The 24,382-nt window shown below is 51.8% G+C and overlaps 1 protein-coding gene and 1 long non-coding RNA gene across 5 annotated transcripts; one reads left to right on the top strand and one right to left on the bottom strand.

The window, feature by feature from the left end:
- Positions 1–1,026: 1,026 nt before the first annotated feature.
- LOC123332689 lies at positions 1,027–5,130 on the bottom strand. The gene is made up of 2 exons (XR_006549649.2): positions 4,997–5,130; positions 1,027–1,671 (listed from the first exon to the last, which is right to left on the bottom strand). It is a non-coding gene; the product is annotated as an uncharacterized LOC123332689 (long non-coding RNA).
- Positions 4,427–23,083, top strand: LGALS9 (galectin 9). 4 transcript variants are annotated; one of them, XM_006046819.4, is made up of 11 exons: positions 4,427–4,579; positions 10,366–10,457; positions 12,889–13,090; positions 13,959–14,069; positions 15,845–15,940; positions 17,809–17,844; positions 18,505–18,555; positions 19,340–19,381; positions 19,850–19,935; positions 20,034–20,196; positions 22,396–23,083. In XM_006046819.4, the coding sequence occupies exons 1-11, from the start codon at positions 4,541–4,543 to the stop codon at positions 22,540–22,542; spliced, it is 1,065 nt and encodes a 354-aa protein (XP_006046881.1). In that variant the 5' UTR covers positions 4,427–4,540; the 3' UTR covers positions 22,543–23,083. The 4 variants fall into 4 exon arrangements, with proteins under 4 accessions (XP_006046881.1, XP_006046880.1, XP_006046882.1 ...); XM_006046818.4 differs by having other exon boundaries at positions 19,847–19,935; XM_006046820.4 differs by lacking the exon at positions 15,845–15,940 and having other exon boundaries at positions 19,847–19,935.
- The last annotated feature ends 1,299 nt before the right edge of the window (positions 23,084–24,382 follow it).

Here is a 24,382-nt window from a genome sequence, read left to right as displayed (position 1 = left end):
AGGGCTGCCTCTCACCTCCTTAAGACCAAAGCCAGGCCCTGGGAACAAGTCTCAGTGACTGCACAGTGATGCCAGGCTGCTGAGGTCAACCGTGCCAGGCACTGGGTCTTGGAGACGCCTCCCTACTGTCTGCATCACCTGAAAATCCATTGGCCTTCATGTTGGCTGTTGCCCCTCCCTGCAGGGCAGGAGCAGAGGACCCTGGGCTCTCCTTTGGGGCTGGACTCCCTGGGACTCACCTCCAAGCCACCTAGCAATGCCAAAGTGAATACTTCCTGGAACTCTAGCTGTCCTTGTGTCTGCCTGGGCCCTGGGAGGTTTGTTGTTTTTTTTTTAATATATATAAAAATGAAAACAGAACTTTATTGAGATATGATTCAGGTAAATCCACAGACCCTAGGCTGCTGGATGAGTTTTTATGTTGTAAACAGCTGTGTGGCCACCACTGAGGACAAGCTCTAGGACACTTCCAGCACCCAGATGACTCTTTTGGGTCCTTCTCAGTTGGTGCCCTCCACAGGTCATCACGTTGGGTGTTATGTAATCAGAATGCTCCTAGCCAGTGCTCATTTGTTTCTGGCTCCTGTGCTTATCTGTGAGTTTCACTGATGAACTTGCTTGCATCTTCAGTCCCTTTTTGTTGCTGAGGGCAGCCCACTGTAGGGCCTCCCTGTGCCTCAGACCATTAAGAATCTGTCTGCAATGCAGGAGACCTGGGTTCGATCCCTGGGTTGGGAAGATCCCCTGGAGAAGGGAATGGCAACCCACTTTGGTATTCTTGCCTGGAGAATTCCATGGACAGAGGGGCCTGGTGGGCTACAGACCATGGGGTTGCAAATGCAGTGGGCAACACTTCTGCTTTCAGTTCACTGAAGGCATGTCGCCATTCAATTTTCCTTTCTCCTGCTGGTGAACAGTTGTGTTGTTTCCAGCAAGGGGTTATGATAAGTGAAGCTGTTATGCACGTGTGTATGTTCTCATCTATCTCAAGTAAATATCTAGGAGCAGGAGAGCCAGGACACGGGAGCGGTAGAAGGTTGACTTTATTATGATCCACCAACAGGTTTCCAATGCGGCTGTATTTTACCCCAACCTGCAGTGAATGAGAGTTCCAGTTGCTCCATATCCCAGTCAATGAGAAAACAGTCCCCTTGCCCCCTGGTGTTGAAGAAATTACAAAGAATTTTCCCTTTTTTTTCTCCTTTCTGTTCCAACTGTGCCACCTGCCCCTGCCCCTTAAATTCGGTCAAGTTTCAGTTGATCCAGGAATCTAGTGAGGATGGAGAGGGGAGAGGGAAGGCATACAGCCTCAGTCTATGGGAACATCTCAAAGAAGTTCTTCTTTGCAAATTCTGAAGCACAAGAAGGGAGCAGCCCTGGAGCACCTGCTCTCCACTCGGTTCCTGTAGGACCCTCAATTGTTCGTCCAGCCTGGACCCTTGGGCCCTGTCTCTGCCACATGGTGTGGGGGACCCTCTTGACCTCAGGTAGGACTAGTGTTGCTATGTCTTTCCTCTGCATCTCCATCTGCGATCCAGTTGATCCTGAGTCTCTGTTTCAGTCAATCATTTCCTTTAACAAGGTGGTGGAGCCAATTAAAGACAGCTTATTCAATATACTGCCCTGGTATCCACATCAGTTGGAATATCTGGGACTTATCTGCTCCCCATTCTAAAGTCCAAAATCAAGGGAGAGAGAAGAGAGAGAGAAATTGGTAAAGAAAAGGATCAGAAGCTCCTGGGGCATCATTATACACAATGCTAAGGTAACCTTGGGCTTTCCTGGTAGCTCAGGTGGTAAAGAATCCGCCTGCAAAGCAGGAGACTCCGGTTCAAGTCCTGAGTTGGGAAGATCCCCTCGAGAAGGGATAGGCTACCCCTCCAGTATTCTTGGGCTTCCCTGGTGGCTCAGATGGTAACAATTCTGCCTGCATTGCTGAAGACCTGGGTTTGATCCCTGGGTTTGGAAGATCCCCTGGATAAGGGAAAGGTTACCAACTCCAGTATTCTGGCCTGAAGAATTCCATAGACAGAGGAGCCTGGCAGGCGACTGCCAAGGTCCAGCCCCTGCTGATCCAGAGTATTCGAAGGGGAGATGGCGTCGGCGACCTATTTATTTATTTATTCATTAAAGATATAAAGAATAATAGAATGAGGATAGCTCAGTAGGAAAATTCAGTGGAGAAAAGAGGCTGAGTAGCTTGGTTTACGCGGAAAATCAATATAACCTGTGACACCAGGTTAGCTCTGACCACGGAGGCCGCAGGTGCCCTCTCGAATAGCGGAAGGTGCCCCACCTTAGACACCTTCTCGAGTGGGTCTTAGAAGCCCAGGCAAATAAATGGTCGCAGAGGACCTCTGCGCTCCAGATGGAGACTCAGCTGGAAGTTAAGGAGAAAAATGACATGGGGAGACCAAGCTTTGGTGAGCAAGGCCCGTAGCTTTATTTTCAACAGGGGCTTTAATACCCTAAGTTACACATAGAGGATAATAGGGGATGCAAAGTCAGCAGTCTTTGATCCTTATCAAAAACTAGAGTTTCTTTCCTGCAAATTTATCGTATACAAATGGTTTAGGTGATTTACATCATCTTCTGGCCAGAAGGCCTATTAACATTTTATGACTCTTGACAAAGGTTTATCAACCGTAAGACTTATTTTCTCTAAGAGTAATTATTCTAAGGTTTGGTGCCATCTTCCCAAGGTGTTAGATAAAATTGCATTCCTATAGGGCAGAGGCTTAATGGGTTTACAACAAAGGAAAGAATTTATTACCTTAAGGGTCTAAAGTTGCTAATACTAAAGCCACTACTTATTTTTTCTACATACCAACTATATTAATTAATACACATTCAAGGATACAATTCAGGGGATGTGGAAACTTGGCAGCAAGCATTGGCTCATCAATGAAATCCTTTACTAGTTTATTCTGACAGTTTCTAACTCTCTGAGAGGCTCTAAGCTATTTGAATATCTTAAGCTTCCCGTGCCTCTTGAGGCTGGGAGACTGTAAACAACCGTATGCATAGCCGTAGGAGACCGGGTAAACTTGTCAGGCGAGTTAGAGAGCTATCTGTGGGGTTTGGATTTAAACAATCCTAATTGCCCAAGAACTTTATTAATTGGAGCTGTAAGTTAACTCTTTGACAGAGAGAGCGAGATGGTGGTGGGGGACAGCCCCCAGTAAAGTCAGAGGTGAGAGCACAAAGCAATAAAGTAGGCAGACTCTGGTTTTTTGGGGGCTAGATGCTCGAGAATATCCAGGGGGACTCCTGAGGCTAGATCCCGCCTTTGCGTATGCCGAGCCTCCTTCCTCATTACCTTTGTCACGAGTGGAATGCCTCACCGGCTCCCGGCAGGCTACAGTCCATGATGCTGCAAAGAGTTGGACACGACTGAGCAACTTTCACTTCACTTCGCTTCAAGGTAAACTTCAATGTGAGGTTTTATATTTGCAAGACATTTCTTTCTACGTGATTATGTTTTTCTTTTCTTTTTTCCATGCCAGGCAGCATATAGACTCTTAGTTCCCTTACCAGGGATCGAACCCATGCTCCCTGCAGTGGAAGTGCAGAGTCCTAACCATTGGACCACCAGGGAAGTCCCAACATGATAATGTTTTTATATTAGGAATAGAATTTTAAAGGGGAGGATACCTTTTCCAGACCCTACTGATGCTTTTGAACTGTGGTGCTAGAGAAGACTCTTGAAAGTACCTTGGACTGCAAGGAAATCAAACCAGTCAATCCCAAAGGAAATGAACCCTGAATATACATTGGAAGCACTGATGTTGAAGATGAAGCTCCAATACTTTGGCTACCTGATGCAAAGGGCCAATTCATTGGAAAAGACCGTGATGCTGGGAAAGATTGAGGGCAGGAGGAAAAGTGGGGCGACAGAGGATGAGATGGTTGGGTGGCATCATGGACTCAATGAACATGGGCTTGAGCAAGCTCCAGGAGATGGTGAAGGACAGGGAAAGCTGGCGTGCTGCAGTCCATGGAGTCACAAAGAGTCAGATACGACTGAGCAACTGAACACCACCACCAGCGAGTGGCCTCAGATGGCTCAGCTGCCACTGATGAGCTGTGTGACCTTAGGCATGACCCTTAGACTCTCTGAGCCTCTGTTACTCTGCCTGGAAAAAAGGTTATAGTCAGGCCTTCCCAGTACCACTGCCACCCCATGCACAGGCAGCCCCCATCTGCATGGGCCGTGCCAAGCAGTCCCACTGTTGTCTGGACATTCATGACACAACCACAACATCGGGGCGTGTCTCCGAGAAGCTCGCTGTGGTGTGCATGCGGTGAGGATCTCAGAGCCTACAGGAACTTCTGGGACCTGTTCTGACTCGGGGCGGAGCACAGGAGAGAGGAGAGAGAGCACTGGAGGAGCATCCGCTTCTATCCCCTGCTGTTCGTCTCCACCCATTTCCTCTTGCCCTGGGCTCCTCCCCATTGAATAACTGCCAGATTGCTTAGGTTTCTATTTCTTCATTAAGCCAGCGGGCGAAGTGGCAGTGGCTACAGAGGCGGTGGAGACATGGCCTTTGGTGGTGCCCAGGCTTCCTACATAAACCCAGTGAGTTCCCAGGGCTAGGGGTGGCCTCAGCTGGGGGAGGGGAGGGACAGGTGTCACAGCTCCTGCAGGTGACAGGAGCTCTTGCAGGGAATGGGGGGCGGGGGGCATCCAAATGAGAACACAAGAAAGGCAGACACACCAGCCGGCGTGCTCCTGACAGAATTTCTGCTCCAAGCTCGTCTCGTCCCCCTAGCACCACGCAGGGCTGCAGCGGATGAGCGTCACGAGGATTCCGTAAGCAAAGGTTTACTGAACTTTCTCTGGCTGCCACTCCTGCTCTAGATGCTCAGTGGGGGAAGAAGGGCCCACATCATAACCAGAAAAGAGATTATTAATCATTTTCCTTTGCACGAAGGGAGAGGTACACAGGGCTTCTGGGGAGGCTAACAACCCAGCGTGGAAGCGAAATGCACTTACCTTGAAGATGGCCTCCCTGGGTTCAGCCATGTACTAGCTGGGTGACCACAAGCATGCCAGGTGGCTCAGTGGTAAAGAATCCGCCTGCCAGTGCAGGAGATGCGGACCCCATCCCTGGGTGAGGAGGATCTCTTGGAGGAGGAAATGCAGGAAACGCAATGCATTCCAGCATTCTTGCCTGGAAAGTCCCATGGACAGAGGAGCCTGGCGGGCTACATGCCAAAGGGACATGACTAAACAGCTGTACACGACTAAACCACTGAGCAGGCATGCACACACAACCTCCAGCAAGTTGCTTTACGTCTCTGGGCCTCAATTTTTGCATCTGTACAATGGAGATAATCCTCAAGTCACCGCCTAGGGCTGGGGGAAGAATTAAGTTAGGTAGTCCACTGAAAAAGGTGAAAGGTGAAAGGTGTCTGGCTCACTGTGGAAGTGTTTAGAATTAATAGGAGTCTGGGGGTGGCAGGGAAGGCCTCCTGAGGAGGTGTCTGCTCCCTGACGGGGGAGAGAGTAAGGCAGGGCAGGTCAAGGCTATCTGAGAAGGACCCTCTGGGGAGTTATGGGGGAGAGGGGCCCTGTGGGGTGCAAGGGCTGCGTCTTGTGCCCTTTGCCTCTTGTGTAGAGGCCTATTGCAGGTGGTGTTTAAACCCTGTGAACCTTATCATCCCCAGGTCATAAATGGAAAACAGGTTCAGACAGGTGGAAGTCACTTGTCAAAAGTCCCCAGATGGTAAGTGACCAAGGAAGCAAGTGCCCATGTAGAGAGAGCCCTGGGTGAGCAGGAAGCAGGCAGGTGGCAGGCCGGGTCTCAGGAGATCTCCATGCTCCCTGTGTCCTGGGCCTGGTCCTTCAGTAGGAGCCTCTCCCGACCTCAGCTTCCTGACAGGCTGGGCAGGTGGGCTGATGGAGTCCTTCCTGGGGAAGGGTGGGGGGACAGCAGGTACTGGGGACTGCTCGACTCCACACTCAAGCCCACCTCCCTGGGGGTCCCGCTGGGCCTGCTTGCTCCAGGCAGTGTCCAGTGGCCCTCAGCCCACTTTGGGGGGCTCCTGTTGGGGTTGGAGGAAGCTGGGCCCCCGCAGTGGGTGCTTCCACAGTGACCTCAGGGTCAGGATGTGACACCTAGGTTTCCTTCTCCCTCAGAGGGGGGACCCGGAGCCCCTTCCGGGCCCTGACGTTTTATTATTCTGAAGACACATTTTTCCTTTCTAATCCTTGGATTCAAAAGCCAAAGATTTGAAATTAGAAGGAAATTCCTTCTACTGACAGCAAGGCCTCAGAGTCTGGACGAGAAAGAGGCTGGTGCAGCCCCCCAGGGACCAGCAGCACTGTCCACCCCACGTGGCCACCCGCCCCCAGGCCACCCAGTGACCTTTAGTATCCAGGACCCCACTTCCTCCCAAGTGCAACATGAGGGTCACCCGCCTGGCCAATCGGCTGAGTCAGTGCCTCTAGGAAATGCCTCAGGAGCACCCCTATTGCTCGCCAATGCCCCGCTCTGGTCTCATCTGGCCCAGCCCCCAGAGGGCCAGAGGGCAGCAGCCATCAGAGTCAGGACACGACTCACTGTTCGGTCCAACAGGATCAGGGTTTCACTGTGAGAAGCGGCCTGGGTGGGGGATAAAAGCATGGGTGTTGGGATTCAAACCTGTCTCTATCACTGCCCAGCTGTGTGACTTTGGGAAAGTTGGCCAACCTTCTTGTTCCTGTTTCCTCATCTGTAAACATGTCACCAATAATGAGCTGTGTGGTTTAGAGGAAATGGGATAATGAGATAATAAAGACACGGAAGGGAGGCCACCAAAGGGTAGCGGTGCTGCCCTCTGTGGGTGAGCCCCCTAGCCAGGTATGGCTGGGTGGCCTCTGTGACACTGGGTCTCCAGAAGGGGACTGCCCACTCCTGGCCTGCAGGGCCTGGTTCTTCTTTCTGGAAGGATATGAAGAGGAGGGAAATATCCTCAGTCTCCAGGCATGGCCAAGAGCTGAGACCTAGTTCGATCCCAGCAGAAGGATTTAGTCATCCTGCTGCAGACAGCTACCCTTGTCAAGTCTTTCCAGCCAAGGGCTTTGCACTTAGCCTTTCACCTAATTCTGTCAAGGACACTGCCAGGCTGGCCTCACTCGTGTCTCACCGTTCTGAGGAGGGAACTGGGGTGCAGACAGGTCATGTGACTTGGGCAACATCAGAGCTGCCAGCCTGGGGAGTTGGGAGGCGAGTCCATGCTGTGGAACCATAAATCCAACTTAAAAAACCTTCCTCCAAGTCCTCTAGGTGCTGCTGTTTCTTGCTAAGATCACAGACACACAACACACACATGCATGGAGGGGTCCTTGGCCAGCCAGGCTGAAAGCAATACAAGTTTATTCTGTTACAGTTCTGAGGTCAAAATCTAAAATCAAAGTGTCAGCAAGGCGGTTCTCTTCTGGAGGCTACAGGGGAGAATGCTTCCTTGACTTTCCCAGTTTCCCGAGGCTGCCCGCTTGCGTTGGCTTGTGGCCCCTTCCTCCTTCTTTAAAGCTAATAGCAGTTTCTCGCTTCTGTTGTCACATCTACTACTGACCCTCCTCTTCGGCCTCCCTCTTTGAGGACCCTGTGACTACACTGGGCCCATGCAGATAGTCTGCAATAACCTATCTCAAGGTCCTTAACCTAATCACATCTGCGAACCCCCTTTGCTGTATAAAGTAGTGTATTCACAACTTCCAGAAATTATCATGTAGACATTTTTGGTAGGGCAGAGTGGAGAGTGGTAATTATTCAGTCCACCCTACCCTCCTTGGAGTCAACCAATATTAATGGTTTGTTTGAATCATTCCAGAAATGTTTTTACATAATGCTTTATTTATAATTAGTAAATATATGTATATAGCCTCCCCCACCCATTTTTTAAATAATCCATGTGGCATCATTGCATATCAATTCTCAGAGTTCCCTTCTTCCTCTTCTTTTATCGAGTCTCCATAAAGTCCATTGTGTGGAAATACCAAATTAATTTCACTATTTTCTTCCTGGTGGACTTTTGGACATGCTTCTGATTCTTTACAATTATAATGCAGCTATAATAATCTTGTCTTTAGGACTATACTCAATTTGAAATAATCTTGTGTTTCAGAATTTGAGGATGTCATATAAGACATTAAAATCTCACAAAGCTTTTAGGGGGAATCATTTCCTAAGATTCTTTACTGTCTGAGCCACGGCTCCTTGGTGGCTCAGACGTTAGAATCTCCCTGCCATGCAGGAGACTTAGGTTCAATCCCTGTGTCAGAAAGATCCCCTGGAGAAGGGAATGGCAACCCACTCCAGTACTCTTGCCTGGAAAATCCTACGGACAGAGGAGCCTGGCACTATAGTCCATGGGGTTGCAAAAAGTTGGACATGACTGAGCAACTAACACACATACACACACACACACACACACACACACACACACATACACACACACACACATTTCCTAAGATTAACTGTACTGCCCACATAGGGCTTCCTCCATCCCGCCTTCCTTCTGTGCCCTGAGGACCTCATCCCATCACACTGTGCTTTCAGTTCTTTATACCTTCATGTGAATATGCTTGAGGGAGGCGCCCATGCGGCCAAAAGGATATATTTTAAACCTTGTCTTTCATGATGGTATGAAAGGCTCTTACGAGGCTTCAACGAACAAATAAGGGGATTCTTCTTCAGGAAAGTCCACCATGCTGGTCAGCCTCACTGTGTCAGGCTGATTCAACTCCAAAATCACTGACATGGACAGACAACAGAAAGAACTCAGAGGTGCAGAGACGTTGTGATTTGCTTAAGGTCACCAAAGTATTTACTGGCAGAGTTCAGACCTGACCTGGGGGGCACAAAAGACACCTCTGCCCAAGGTGCATGGAGAGCACAGTCTGTCTGAATGGGATCCTGGTGTCACTGGTTATCTCCCAGGGCCAGCTGTGCACACCGGGCTCGGAGGGGCTTCCCTGGACTCTGAGTGGGTTGCACGGCTCAAGGACACAGGGTAGGACTGAACTGGGCTTGTGGGTGCTTTTTGTTTGGTCTTCACAGTGTTTACTTTAATTTGCTGCCAAAGAAAATATATAATGTGGAGAGAACAGTATCATAAACAACACACACCCATCCCTCAGTTTCAGCTCTTGACCTATCTGCTTCACTTCTATCCAACCCTCCTTCCCTTTCCACCCCTGGATTATTTTGCAGCAAATCTAGATATATCAGCTCATTGCAAACATTCATTATGTGTCTCTATCACAAAGAAACTCTTCTACAATCCTTTTGAAAAGGATTTTTGCCCCAGAAAGTAGAAAGCTTTACAGAGAAAAAAAAAATCCAGATTTCTGTCTTCTCCTAGTAAGCTGGAAGCTCTGTCCACACTGGACTGGAAGGTAATTACCAGTTACAGCTGAGTGGACACTGCTCTTTAGATAAGGAAGATGATGCCTACTTTGCTGCAGTCCCCAGCACTCCCTACTGTCCCCTCCTTGGCCAGCTCAAATATGTAAATCACTTACCTCATTTCTGGTAGCACTGCATGTGTGTGTGTGTGTGGGTGTGTGTGTGTGAGAGAGAGTTTTTTCCTTCTTTTTTTAAAAAAAAAAGTTTCTATATTTTTATTTTCTATTGGAGTATAGTTGCTTAACAATGTCATGATAGTTTCAGGTGTACAGCAAAGTGATTCGTTATACATATATATGTATCTATTCTTTTCCAAATTCTTTTCCCGTGTAGGTTGCTCCATATCATTGACCAGAGTTACCTGTGCCATACTGTAGGTCTTTGTTGATTATCCATTTTATATAAGCATTTAATTTTCATAGGGAATTGACTTAAAGGAGAAGGTAGACAAGACTTCAACAGCTTGAAAAATGTGAAAATTGACTAGGAGATAGTACAGTGTGTAAGGCAGTTTGTAGAACCCCATCAGGCATTTGGAAGGAAGCTTCGAAAGTTGAGATGTAACTAATTTAGGAATTTTGCTCAGAGACCAAGGTGGAAGCAGTGGTGGGGGTGGGGGGTGATAGAGAGACAGCCTACTACACGATGGAATCTTCCACAGACTTTCTCATTCAATCATGAATCTCACCCCAAAAGTAGGGTTTATCCCTATTTCACAAATGAGGAAACTGAGGCAAAGAGAAGTTACGTAAGCTTCCCGAGGCCATTCAGGTAACGAGCAGCAGAATCAGGATTCAAACCTGGAGGATGCCTGGCTCTAAAATGAAGGCTCTTCACCAGAACCATGGATCCTTTATCTATTTATTTGTTTTATTAAAATCTTTTTATGTCTGCACTAGGTTGTATGCAGGCTTTCTCTAGTGTGGAGAGAAGGAAGCAGGAGACACTGACCACCATCTCCTCCCCACAGGTTGTCCCCTTCACTGGGATGATCCAAGGGGGTCTCCAGGATGGACACAAGATCACCATCATTGGGACCGTTCTTCCCTCAGGCGGGAACAGGTACCGGGAATTGTCTCTCTCAGCCTCGCCCTGAGTGAACCATGGTGCTGTCAGCTCAGGAGGGTCCACCCAGCATCCTCCAAGTGTCCACACCTGGCTCTGGGGATGGGAAGGGCCCGGCCCTGCCAACAATGCATGAGACCCCGGCCACCTGCTTGTAGCATCCAGGGCACCATTAAGCAGACTCCCCAGAGACAGGGGGAATGGAGGCTCACAGTCTAAGGAGGGAAGCAGGCCAGCCCAGAGCAGAGTTCTGGGACTGAACCTCATACACGATGACCCAGAGCTGCAGACACGTCAACTCCCTCCATTTCCTGCAGGCACCTGCATCTGCTTCAGAAACCTCATGTGGGCTGACGTGGAAATATCTAAACTTGCCCTCGAGGTTGCGGTTTGGTGTCTTTCAGTTTCAAGGTCTTGGCTACTAAAGTCAATTCAAAGAATAAATATCTCGGCTCTGTTTCCCATCCCCCTCCTTCCCGAGGTGCACTGTCTGGGAACACAGAAGAGCTTGCACATATTCTCAGAGGTGGGAGGGTCATCAGTGGCTCAAGCAGCCCTGACTGACCCCTGCTGAGGGCCGGGTGACCCAGAGGCCTGCAACATGTGCCTGTGTGGGTGGGGTCCAGGTGGGCTGCACCCTGAGGTCCACAGTGTACACCGAGGCCCCTCTGGACACATGACTTCTCTCAGAAGCCTCTAGATGACTTCCTCTGCCACTGCCTCCCCTGCCAGGTGACACAGCCACACTGACCATGGGACTCTGAGAGCCCTGAGTGCCCCCAGGGGACTCAGAGGGAGGTGAGGCACCTGGTTTCCCAGAAACCGTCCCAGCAGGGGAATCGGGACCCTTGTCTCTGAACTCCCATCCCTCCTCTCTCTCCCTCCCTGTGCCGACCCTTCCTCCCAGCACAGGAGGGCTTTCTACTCCACTCTGTCTAACAGACCTGTCTCTACCTCCGATGGTCCCCCTTCTGATGGGAGCTGCTGTTCTCTCCTTCCCTGGGGCAGAATTTTCAAAGGAACACAGCCATGAAGCTGGAGGATGGCAAAGGGAAAATTACACCGCGATATTTCAGAAACACTATTCTTCACTTTAAGAGGAACAGGGACTTCGATTTTCTCACTCTAGAATCACTTGGAACATCCTTTCCTTTTGGTGTTCCCAGAGGGAGCATCTAGGGCTCAGGTCCCGGCCAGTTCTGTTGGTCTTGCTGGCTGAGAGCTCATCAAGCACCTTAGTGTTGAGGACAACACCCCAAACTCACCCTCGCAACTGATAAAGCAATGGGTTCTCAGGCTTTCCTGGAAGGCGCGTGGGCACCCCTCCACGCTTCTGCTACAGCGGGCAAGGGTGCCATCCTTAGTTGAGGAGCTAAGATCCTGCAGGCCATGCTGCACAGTCCAAACAAAGAAAAAACCAAAACTGGGCCCTGCAGATAGAATGTCCGCTGAGGGCCGCCCATGGGTGTGCTGCAGCGCCTGGCTCTGTGGGGCTGGCACGGGAACGAGGCGTGCTCTCGGACTGCTGTGTGTTGGTTGGGGAGACCAGAGTGACTTGAAGAAGCAGGCTGTGAACCGCACTGGTTCTGAGTTCAGGCAAGGTGGTGGGACAGAATTCTTGCTGGAGAACCTCAGATCAGAACTTGGTCTGGGGATATGCAGGAGTTCCATCTGGGAAAAGTCAGAACAAACATTGATTGCACCCCCTTCATAAGCCAGGCCCCTTGGAAGCTCCTTTTTTTTTTAGCCCTCACCTTAGAGTCATGGCTGTACCCAGAGGAGGTTGGGAAGGTGAGGAGAGATGGGAACAAAGAATCACTTACTTGGCATCTTCTGGCCGCCTCGATCATCATCCCTGAAGGAAGGCAATCACCCCCTTTCCTGGGTGGGGCAGCTTGAATAGCGTGGTCTTGGTCATTGCAAACGACAAACAGAGCAGAGCTGGGCTCGGGGTCCAGGCCTGCTGACCTCACTGGGGGCAGGTGGACATACAACTGCCTCTATGCCCGGAGAGCTGGGGTTTATTCTACGTCTCCCCTTTAGACACCGTCTCTGTAGGGGTCCCACCAGTTCTTTCCACTTGTCCTCTTCTGTCCCAACTTAGTGGACGTGGGCAGGCCTCGGCGACCACTTGGTCCAAAAGGCTGTCACTTCCAGGCACATTTTTCGAGTTCCAACTTGGATACAAATTTCTTTACCCAGAGAAATTCACACTGTAAGGGGCAAAATGTGGTAACTGAACATAAACACATTAGTGCAAATTAGGTGAACAAAACAGACAGCAGCAGACTAGGGATGGGCACCAACCAGCCATGCAGGCTGTGTGCAGGTTCCCAGACAGATGTCAGTCAAAAGTGTGAGGACTTCCTGCTCCCACCCCTGAGAGTAAACCAGGACACCAAGCACCGCCTGATTTCCCCCCATCTAGGTTTGCTGTGAACCTTCAGACCGGCCATAACGACAGTGACATTGCCTTCCACTTCAATCCTCGGTTTGAAGAGGGTGGGTATGTGGTCTGCAACACGAAGCAGAGAGGAAGCTGGGGGACGGAGGAGAGGAAGATGCATATGCCCTTCCAGAGGGGGTATTCGTTTGAGCTCTGCTTCCAGGTACAGAGCTCAGAGTTCAGGGTGAGTTGGAACTCTCCTCTTGTCCCTTCAGCTGCCTGTCCCCTGTCTCGATCAGGCGCCATGTATGGTCTTAAAATAGTCACGTGAACAACACCTTTGTACAGAGAAGAGGATCATTTCCTTGTAAGGCTGCAGTCCCCTTACACCTTCCCCTGCATTTACAAGTGTAGTTGCTTCTTTTACTCCAGAAATAAGCACTAGAAGTCACCATGGGGCTTTTTGGCCTCCTGGTGTCTTTACAGTCCAAGTTATTTCCATTTCTCTGTTGTACCCCTTCTTCCACTCCAGGTCCCTGGGAACATTTCTTTTTCCTGTTACCTTGTTGGTGCCTTTATCCAGGTGTAATTAATGACTTGGTTTTACTTAGCAGCAGCAGCAGGACATTGCACATTGCTTTGGCAAGCAGAGCAGTGTCTCTGGGCTTGGGAAGAAGGAGGGGGCGGGGTGAGTCCATCTGTGTCTGTGCTTCTCTTTGTGAACATGAATGTCGTCACACCCTTGTCATATAACCTGACGTCACCTCTCCTCTGCTCCCCACCAACATTTGTATGTATATTTCAATATGCATGTTTCAGTAATACCCCAGGTGAGCTATGCTTAGAAAGACAAACTACTGCAATAAACAAACAACCAAAAGAATGAAAAAGCAACGACTAGAGCCAGACAGAGATAGTGTCTGGATGCCCTTTGGGTCCCAAGCATGTTCCTGTGACTGGCACACCTCTGAAGGCTGATGCCCGGATCTACAGGGAATAAATGTGAAAACTAGATGCAGGTCTAAACTTCTAGAAGCAGGGGTCCCAGAGGCCCAGGTGTGCTCCCACCTGGCTGGGGTCCCCCTCCCTGGCATGTGCACGTCTCTCGGCAGGTGATGGTGAACGGGAACCTCTTCACGCAGTATGCCCACCGCGTGCCCTTCCACCGCGTCGACGCCATCAGCATCACGGGCATCGTGCAGCTGTCCTCCATCAGCTTCCAGGTCAGACTGTCCACCCAGCACTCGTCCCCCGGGGCTGGGAGCGGGGCCCAGTTCCCTGGGCCTGGGCCCTGCTGCATGGACTCAAAGTGCCAGCCAGCCTCCTTTCCACGCCCCCAGCTCCCTCTTCCCCTCCTCCTTCTGTCGCTGTCTCTGTCTGGGACACCCGCTCAGTCTTCTGGACTCAGATGCCACTCGTCTCTGTTTCTCTCTATCCCCACTCTGCTTAGGAGGTCGTGTGGTGGTAGAAAGAACCTGGGCTTGGGAATCAAACTGGATCCAACTCAAATCCCCAGCTCTGCCATTCTCATCGGTTGGGGGATCTGAGACAGGTGACTTCACCTCTCCCAGCCCCAGTTTCCTCAGCTGTGCGAGGAGCAGGGTCTGCTGCCCCACGGGTCACTGTGTCAGCTCAGTGAGGTCACAGCCATCGAGGGCACAGCACAGCCTGCTGGGCCACTCCCAGGTCTATTTGATCTTCTCTGCGTTCTGAAATTTTTAACATGTAACCAACATCTAAAAGGTCAGGGGCAGTTTTACAAGATGAAAGAGTTTTGGAGTTGGATGGTGGGGATGGTTGCACAACTATGGAAATCAACCTGACACCACTGACCCACACACTTAAAAAGTAGTTAAGATGGTCTTTTCTATGGGACGTGCATTCTGCCACAGTGTAGCAGGAAAAAGGTCAGGTGATAGCACATGGAAATCTGGATTTCGGTTTTTTGGTGTGAAAACTGGGAAGACTGGGGTATGGTGGGCCCACATTCTGCAGGGCCTCAGGCCACTGATTGGGAGCTATTGCCACCACTCTGATACCTGTGCATGCGCCTTGAGATGGGAAAGGCACGCATCACGCCCTTAATAAATACAGGGTCCTCTTCTTTGGTCTCCATCTTTCATATTCCTTCCCTCCTTAACTCTCTCCCATGGGGGTGGAGGAGGAGAGAAAAGTAGAGATGGAGAGAGAGATGGAGGTGGAGAGAGAGACAGAGAGATCGAGGTGCAGGTGGAGAGAGGAAGTGGAAAGAGAGATGGAGAGAGAGACAGTGATAGAAAGAGAGATGGAGGTGGAGATGGAGAGATGGAGAAGGAGAGAGAGGGAGGTGGAGAGAGATGGAGAGGGATGGAAAGAGAGATAAGGTGGAGAGAGATGGAAAGAGAGATGGAGGTGGAGAGAGATCGAGGCAGAGAGAGACATGGAGGTGGAGAGAGATGGATGGAGGTGGAGAGAGACCGAGGCAGAGAGAGAGATGGAGGTGGAGAGAGATGGATGGAGGTGGAGAGATGGAGGTGGAGAGAGATGGATGGAGATGGAGAGAGATCGAGGCAGAGAGAGAGATGGAGGTGGAGAGAGATCGAGGTAGAGAGAGATGGAGGTGGAGAGAGATCGAGGTAGAGAGAGATGGAGGTGGAGAGAGATGGATGGAGGTGGAGAGAGACCGAGGCAGAGAGAGAGATGGATGGAGGTGGAGAGAGATGGAGAGCGAGATGGAAGTGGAGAGAGAGAGAGATGGAGGTGGAGAGATGGAGGTGGAGAGAGATTGAGGCAGAGCGAGAGATGGAGGTGGAGAGAGATGGAGAGCGAGATGGAGGTGGAGAGAGCGCTGGCTAGCCTGCTGTCATCCCTGCAGCCCAGCCTTCCCTCTGCGGGTCCTGCGCATCCCTCACTCCCCCACCTGTCTGGTTGGCTCCTCCCTGCCTGGCCCCTGCTTTCCCACTCTTCCTTGGCTCCATTAACACTTCTGTTCACCCCATGGCGCCTTTTGTTTTAACAGAACATCCGCGCAGCTCCCAAGCAGCCCGCCTGCTCCAAGGTGCAGTTCTCCCAGGCTGCCTGTCTCCCACCCAGGCCCAGGGGGCGCAAATCAAATGTGAGTTTAACAGAGGCCTGGGGAGGCTGAACCATCAGCACGAAGGACACAGTGTCTGAGACACTGGTCTAGTCAGCAGGCTAACCAGGGTCTCCAGGCCCCGTTATGCCCAAAGGTTCATCCACACCCCCAAGCCCAGAGCTGGGGACCTGGGAGTTGTCCTCAGCTCTTCCTTCCCTCATTATCTCTCCAGGGCACCAGTGCCTCTCCTCCCAAAGCCACTGGCTTGGTCCAGGCCATCCGCCCCCTCACCACCCCACCCATGGCCTGGCTCTCCACCCCCACACACCCACCCACCCACCACCACTGTTTGTTCCCACGCACAAATCCAATTTCATCTTCCCCATGTTTTAAAGTCCTAAAGGCCCCCAAGTCCTTCTAGAGAAAGCCCAGACTCCCCAGCAGAATCTGCAGAATCCTCCCCAGGCTTGCCCCAGTCTCCCTCCCGGCCTCACCCATGAAGCTTACGTAGCTTTCACTACTCACGAGCAGTCTCGGGCCACCATGCTTTTGGCACGTGCTGCCCCTGTGCTGAAGGCTTGCTCTGCCACTCACCCCCAGCCAACCCTGAATGGCCCTTCGAAGCTCTCCTTAAGTGTGGCTCCTGTGGAGCTCCATCCCTGATCGGCGGCTCACTGGATGCCCCTGCATCCCTACAGACTCTCGATATCTCTGTGCTACGTCAGTCATCATGTCCTGATGTAACTGTGCTTATGTATGTCTCTCCATCACTCCTCTCCCCTGCTTCCCTACACCCACCAGGCCCTCTGTGGGCTCGGACTGTAGCTGGTTCATTCATGTATCCCAGCATTTTCCACAGCGCCTCGCATGCAGTAGGGACTCAGTTAATGAATGTGGAATAGGTTTGCAAGAGGAACAGTCTGCTGGGTGAAGGCAAGGTCTTGGACAGGAAGGGGAGCAGGACCTGCCCTTTCCTCAGCCACTTAAGCAGTGAGGACTGAGGGGAGGGGGGTCTCTCTACCCAGCCCTTCCTATGCCCATCATGGTGCAGCCAGGACACCTGCCTCCTGCCGTGTGGACCCAGGATTGGTAGAGCTCCAGGGAGCCTTTGCAGGGCAGCCCGACTCTGGCCCTGGCCTGGGGAGGATGGGGCATGATGGATACTATCAGAAGAACTGGGTACCATTTTGGATTTTATCTCTTGTTATCTGGGTGAGCTTGGGCAAGTTGCCTAATTTTTCTGAGAACTGGTTGCTTCACCAGCAAAACAGAAGGTAAGGATGCCTCTCTCATTTGTAAAGCCTTGAAGCCAGAGCCTGGCACACAACAAATCTCCAGCCAATGTTAGTGTTCACCTTATGGGTGAATTAGGGCACTGGGAATAATGGTTTTGTCTCAGGGAGCTAAAGGAAGTGAAATGGTCTGCATCAGATATGGCCTCCTCTCCTTTTGAGGGCTTTGCCAGTGGCTCAGATGATAAAGAATCTGCCTTCAATGCAGGAGACTCGGGTTCGATCCCTGGGTCAGGAGGATCTCCTGGAGAAGGCAATGGCAACCCGCTCCAGTATTCTTGCCTGGAGAATCCCATGGAAAGAAGAACCTGGCGAGCTACTGTCCATGGGGTCACAAAGAATCAGACACTACTGAGTGACTAACACTTTCACTTTCCCCTTCTGAAGGAGCCAGTGGGAAAGCTCCCCCTCCTCCACTTCCAACCCCTCCCCGACACTGTTGCATAACCACAGTGTATCCTGAGGGGGGGATGGGTGAGAATCTGGGCGCCCAGAAGGCTCAGGAAGGCTTGCTCGGCAGCAGGAAGGAGGCATTTCTTACCACAGGTCTTGCCGCCATCTCACCCTCACGCGGCACAAATGTTAACCACTATTTTCGCTTCTCATCCCCTTCAGCCTCCAGGGATCTGGCCAGCCAACTCAGCTCCCATTGTAAGTTTCTTGCTCTCTCTTTAGAAGCTTTTCGCTTTGTTTCTTCCTGTGGGTTAGAAGAGAACAACTTTCCCGGTGGCTCAGAAGGTAAAGAATCTGCCTGCAAGGCAGGAGGCCTGGGTTCAGTCCCTGGGTGGTAGGTTAAAAGGAGGAAGCAAGCCAAACACTGGGCTTCTCCCATTGGAAGGTGGGGCCACCCAGGCCAGACCCCTGGACCGTCTGCCTGGCTGTGGTGGTAACAGTGGGAGGGTTTGGGGTTGGGGGAAGGGTGGCTAGCCCTGATGAATTGGGAAACAGCCCCGAGGCCCACTGGTTTGCTCAGGCCCCTGTCAGTCTGTGGGCAGCCATGGGACGCCAAGACCCCGCTTCCACTTCTTCCTTCTGCAAAGTGAAGCTATGCTGGAGTGATTCCCCTAAGAAAGACAGGCCACACACCACAAATGCATATTTGTTCTCAGAAGAAACCTTTGCCCCTATCTCATGCCCTTAAGAGAAGAAATATCTCTACCCACCAATTTGGAGGTACCTTCTGGCTGGTTACAAGCCCAAGATGAAACTCTCCTATGAGGAGAGAGTTAAGTGTTAAGTGCCACCTCTGGGGGCAGGTGGTGGTCTTTGCACAGGTGAGAGCTGGTTAAAAACATGGTTTCTTCCTTCCAGACTCAGACCTTCGTCCACACCATACACAGCACCCCTGGACAGATGTTCCCTGTAAGTCTGAACACTCTGATCAGCTCACAGCCCCACTACGTGCCCCTTTACCAGAGGCTGAATTCTCTAGGTCCAGGGTCAGGAAGAAAACAATTTAGCAAGGAAGGTGGGGACATTTGGGGCTGAGGTCTTTCGCTCAGGGGACATGCACACAAAACTCTCCTTAGAGTCAGTAGAGGTTCTGAATCAGGCTGGATTTACCCACCGGCGCAAGAAATTGATCCCTTAGTGGTCACTGCAGTGTTCTTGCCTGGAGAATCCCAGGGACGGAGGAGCCTGGTAGGCTGCCGTCTATGGGGTCGCACAGAGTCGGATACGACTGAAGCGACTTAGCAGTAGCAGCAGCAGGGACCGGCAGGAAAACAGGTCCTTCTGTCCCTGGGGTGGGGGTGGGAGTGGCGCGCAGTGCTCCCAGTATCTGGATATGAGACCTTGCATCCAGAAGACGAGACCCTGGGATGTCTGTCACTGCTGATCAAGGGCGTAGGCTGCTTCTCCGCCTCCGCCTCCTGCCGAGACAAAGCACACAGGAGCCTGGAGTCAGTGGGGCTGTCCTTGGAGGGGCTGAGAGGCAGGTGACCATGATGGGATCCAGGAGTACGACAGGAAGGCCCACCAAGGTTGATATGCGGAGGAGGGTGGCTGGGAAAACCCAAGAGCTGAAACCTTTACTACTTCAGTCTTCTATTGGAGCATCCTCTCTAGAACGTGCGGTCTCACCAGAGTTTGCGCATATGCGTGCGTGCGCACTCCCGCCCTGACGTTCTCAATCTCATTTCAACAGAATCCCGTGATCCCACCCGTGGTGTATCCCAACCCGGTTTACGTAAGTGGTTTCTTGGGGAGGAGGGGAGGTTTGGTTTGTGCTGTGCAGCGTTGGGGGGAGGGGGAGAGGGCAGCTTTCAAAATTAAAAGCAGTGCCTTAGTAAACTGAAGTTCTGGAAACTTCCAAGTAACTTAGAAGACTTAACAAAAGGAGCTTTCACCTTTAAAATCATCCCTTCACCCTTAGCATATCATACAGCCTCCCCTTCTCAGCCTAAGCATCCTTTGCGTCCAACCAAAGCTCTTTTCCTGAAGGTAAATGTCCATTAATTTGAGGAATGCTGGAAAGGTTTTCTTTGTCGTTTACTGAGCCAAGTAAAGATACCATGGAGTTTTTTCTTGAAGATACAGACACAGCAAATTGTGGGCTGACAGTCCAGATGTATAGAAATTGGCACAAAGGTCCCCCTAGGGTGGCGGCTGCTCTGGCTGCTGCTGGCTGACCTGCCCCATCCCCTCCCCACAGCAGCTACCTTACTTCACCTCCATCCTGGGTGGGCTGTACCCCTCCAAGAGCATCCTGGTGTCGGGCACCATCCTGCCCAGCGCTCAGAGGTAAGCCAGGCCTCCCGGAGAGAAGAGACACCCCAAGGTCATTCTGGCCACCCCTCTGCCTCGGGGCAGAGAGTCCATGGGAGTGGTCTGCCCCCCAGGTTCTACATCAACCTGCGTTCAGGGAGTAACATCGCCTTCCACCTGAACCCCCGCTTCAACGAGAATGCGGTGGTCCGCAACACACAGATCAACGGCTCTTGGGGGTCTGAGGAGCGAAGCCTGCCACGAGGGATGCCCTTCTTCCGAGGCCAGAGCTTCTCGGTGAGATGTTGCCACCTGGAGCTTGAAGGGGCTCTCAAGGGGCAAATGGAGGAGCGGGTGGAAGGCATCTGGGGGCACATTGATCGAGACACGAGTTGACGCCTCTAGTGTGAGGCCTGGCCTCAGAAGAAGAGAAACTGTTCACCAAATGACTGCTATTATCTTTTACTGTTATGTCCTGCATAAGGCAGGGGGCAGGTACTATCGGCTGTTACAGATAAGGAAACTAATTCACACGTGTAGGTTACTTGCTAAGGTCACACTTGCTAAGGTCACACAGCCAATCAGTGTGGGATGGGACTTGAGAATGAGGTGTCATTCATTCACTCACTCACTCACTCATTCAACAGTCATTTATCAGCTATTTCATCCAGGCACACTTTGAGCAGGAAGTACCCCAGGGGCTGGGGGGACAGTTATGACGCCAGCAGTCTAGGTCCTGACCCCATGGAGTTTACAACCGAGGTGGGAGGAGGAAGAAGGAAACGATGGACAGATCACCGTGGAATAGCAATGGGTACCACGCGGAGAGCAAAGTAGGATAAGGAACAAGTGAGCCCCAGGGTCCTGCGGCCTTAGGAGGGGGCAGATCTCAGAGGAGGCCAGAGTGCATGTGGGACCTGGGTGGTGGGAGGAGCCCAGCTTGCAAAGATTTAGGAGCAGCAGAGGGAAGGGTCATGGACACGGCCTGTCTAGGAAGCAGGGAGGACAGGGAGGTGAGGGGTGGGGGGTGGGAATTCTGGAGGCTGGGATGACACAGAGCTAGATTCTTAACCCTGACTACACACTCAGACCACCTGAGAGCTTGAAAAAGAAAAATCAATGCCTGGCCCCACCCCAGGCCCATGAGGGGGTGAGCCTGGGCACCTGTATTTTTTTTGGGGGGGGTGCACTGGGTCTTCATTGCCGTGCATAGGCTTTCTCTAGTTGCAGCAAGTCGGGTCTGCTCTCCAGTTGCGATGCATGGGCTTCTCGTTGGCAGTGGCTTCTCTTGTTGCAGCTCATGGGCTCAGTAGTTGTGGCACCTGGGCTTAGTTGCTCAGTAACGTGTGGAATCTTCCCAGACCAGGGACCAGACTGGTGTCCCCTGCATTGGCAGGCGGATTCTTAACCTCTGGACCACCAGGGAAGCCCCATCTGTGCTTTGAAATATGCCCCTAATACTCCTCTCCCAGAGTTGAAAATGACCAATAGAGGGCCTTGGGGGCCAGCGAAGGGATTTGGATTTTAGTACCAGGTGTTGGTGTGTTTCAAGCCAGAGATCGGTACACTTTGATGGCTGTGTGACCTTAAGCGAGTGACTTAACTGCTCTGTGCTTCCATTTCCTTATCCAAAATATGGGGCTACAAGTAATACCAATCTCATAGAGAAGCAAGAAGGAAATGAGATCGTGTCCGTGACATGCTTAGGACAGTGCCTGGCTTGCAGGGACCATTCTGCTGGTGTCAGTGTGCGGCGGGCACGATGATAGTCTAACAGAAGTGCTCCCGGTGCCTCTGGAGGATGTCGGGAAGGAAAAGACAAGTTAAGGGGCTGCCGCAGGAACATAAGCACTGACCACGCCTGTGTGCCGGGTCCTAGGGGTATGGATGACATAGGCCAGGCCTAAGGGGGCATCTGACTTGACTCGATGGCGGTCAGGAGGTTGGGAGTTTCCCCAATAGCTCAGCAAGTAAAGCATCCGCCTGCCAATGCAGGAGACATAAGAGACATGGGTTCCATCCCTGGGTTGGAAAGATTCCCCTGGAGAAGGAAATGGCAACCCACTCCTGTAGTCTTGCCTGGAGAATCCCATGGACTGAGGAGCCCGGCGGGCTAAAGTCCAAAGGGTCGTAAAGAATGGGACACAACTGAGCGACTGTGAATGCACAGGAGGTGTGGGAAGGCTGGTTGGAGGAAGGAGGGTGAATCCTGAAGAGGGGTTAGCAGTGATCCATGTAGACAAGGTGTGCAGGATGGGGAGCGATGATGTTCTGGGTGGGGGTGCGAGGCGGGGAACAGAATACAGAAAAGGTGCTGGGAAGGAGAGCACGAGGCGGGTTTGGGCACGAGGGAATCCTTCGGTGTGGCTCAAGTGCAGGTGTGGGTCTTGCTTGACTGAAGTTTAGGGAAGTTGGGAAGGAGGGAGGGAGACGAGCGTGCCTTCCGCTTGAGGACAGCCCAGGTGGGGTGCGAATGTCGGGGGCCTGTCTGTCCAGGTGTGGATCATGTGTGAAGGCCACTGCTTCAAGGTGGCCGTGGACGGTCAGCACCTGTTTGAATACCACCACCGCCTGAAGAACCTGCCCGCCATCAACAACCTGGAGGTGGGAGGCGACATCCAGCTGACCCACGTGCAGACATAGACGGGCCCTGCCCTGTGCTGCTGTCTGGATCTGCTCACCACCCACATCTTCCCTGCCTCGGCCCCAGCCCCAGCCCTTCCCAGGCCGCCCAGCATCTGGGGGCTTTGCTGGAGAGACCACGACCTTGGCTGGCTCTGCTCCTGGCTGCAGCCAGCGCAGAGCGGAGAGGGCAGCTGGCCAGGACCGGGCAGCACCCAGATCCTACAGAAGACGGGTGGTCCACAGGCAGAAGGCCCTGTTCAGTTCCTGTGGCAGAAAGAGAGGGTCCTGGCCTTCCCAGACTCCAGGCCTGCAGCCCCACCTGCCTCAAAACCACATTCCCATCCCCCATTCAAGTTCACCTAGTCCGAGTGCCAGCTGTCACTCCGCGTGGGAAGTGGCGTCCTCGACCCCTCCCCTTTCTCCAACCTTGACCCTCTCCCCGCTCTGTTAAATCTACCCTGCTGACACCCCTCTGGCCCCCACTAATGGACCAGAACCGTCTCGGCAGGGGGCTGTCCCTTTTCCCAGTGTCCTTCAAATAAAGAAAGAAAGAAAAGGACTTGTTGGTTTATTAAATGAATCTTGAGACGTTTTGTTGTCTCCGAAATTGAGAAGATCCTGGCTGAGGGAAGGGGAAGGAGAGATCATTGGCTCACTTTGATCAGGGGGCTTCCTGACATCGCAGCCTGCTCCCAGCAGGTCCCCCACCAACCACACAAGGGTGTGGGAGAAAGCTCAGACCCCCTCTGGACGGGAATCTTTGCTGGAACCTTGGTGACAGAGGTGAACCCCGGAAAACCAATGGCTCCATGCTTCTGAAATGGGCCAAGGGCTGGGCCAGGCGGCCACATGGCAGGGCCGGTTCAGCAGAACCCTGGGTTCCAGTGGGAGGAGGGGGCCGGTGAGCTCCAGAGAAGCTGGCTCAGAAGAGAGGCCTGTGTGTGTGGTTCCGCTGTGGTTCCCCCGGCATCAGGGGTCAGTGTATGTGGGGAATGGGAAAAGACTCAGTGTGGGGGTTCCGCCGGTCACAGAGCCAGTGCCGGGGGACCCAGCTCTGTGTTCCCATGATGCCAGCACATCCTGCTAACTCCAAGAATCCAGTCCTTGGGAACCAGGGTAGGCTTGGACCAGCAGCACCTGGGGGCTCCTTAGAAATAGAGAATCCAGCAGCAATCCCACTGCTGGGCATACACACTGAGGAAACCAGAAGGGAAAGAGACACGTGTACCCCAATGTTCATCGCAGCACTGTTTATAATAGCCAGGACATGGAAGCAACCTAGATGTCCATCAGCAGATGAATGGATAAGAAAGCTATGGTACATATACACAATGGAGTATTACTCAGCCATTAAAAAGAATACATTTGAATCAGTTCTAATGAGGTGGATGAAACTGGAGCCTATTATACAGAGTGAAGTAAGCCAGAAAGAAAAACACCAATACAGTATACTAACGCATATATATGGAATTTAGAAAGATGGTAACAATAACCCTGTGTACGAGACAGCAAAAGAGACACTGATGTATAGAACAGTCTTATGGACTCTGTGGGAGAGGGAGAGGGTGGGAAGATTTGGGAGAATGGCATTGAAACATGTAAAATATCATGTATGAAACGAGTTGCCAGTCCAGGTTTGATGCACGATACTGGATGCTTGGGGCTGGTGCACTGGGACGACCCAGAGGGATGGAATGGGGAGGGAGGAGGGAGGAGGGTTCAGGATGGGGAACACATGTATACCTGTGGCGGATTCATTTTGATATTTGGCAAAACTAATACAATTATGTTAAGTTTAAAAAAAAAAAAAAAAAGAAATAGAGAATCCAGGCTCTGCTGCAGATCTCGTCAGTCTGTG

The sequence above is a fragment of the Bubalus bubalis genome, chromosome 3 (assembly GCF_019923935.1).
Source record: "Bubalus bubalis isolate 160015118507 breed Murrah chromosome 3, NDDB_SH_1, whole genome shotgun sequence".
Lineage (NCBI taxonomy): Eukaryota > Metazoa > Chordata > Mammalia > Artiodactyla > Bovidae > Bubalus > Bubalus bubalis.
Note: the sequence above shows the minus strand (reverse complement) of the source record. Positions and strands in the feature narration are given on the sequence as shown.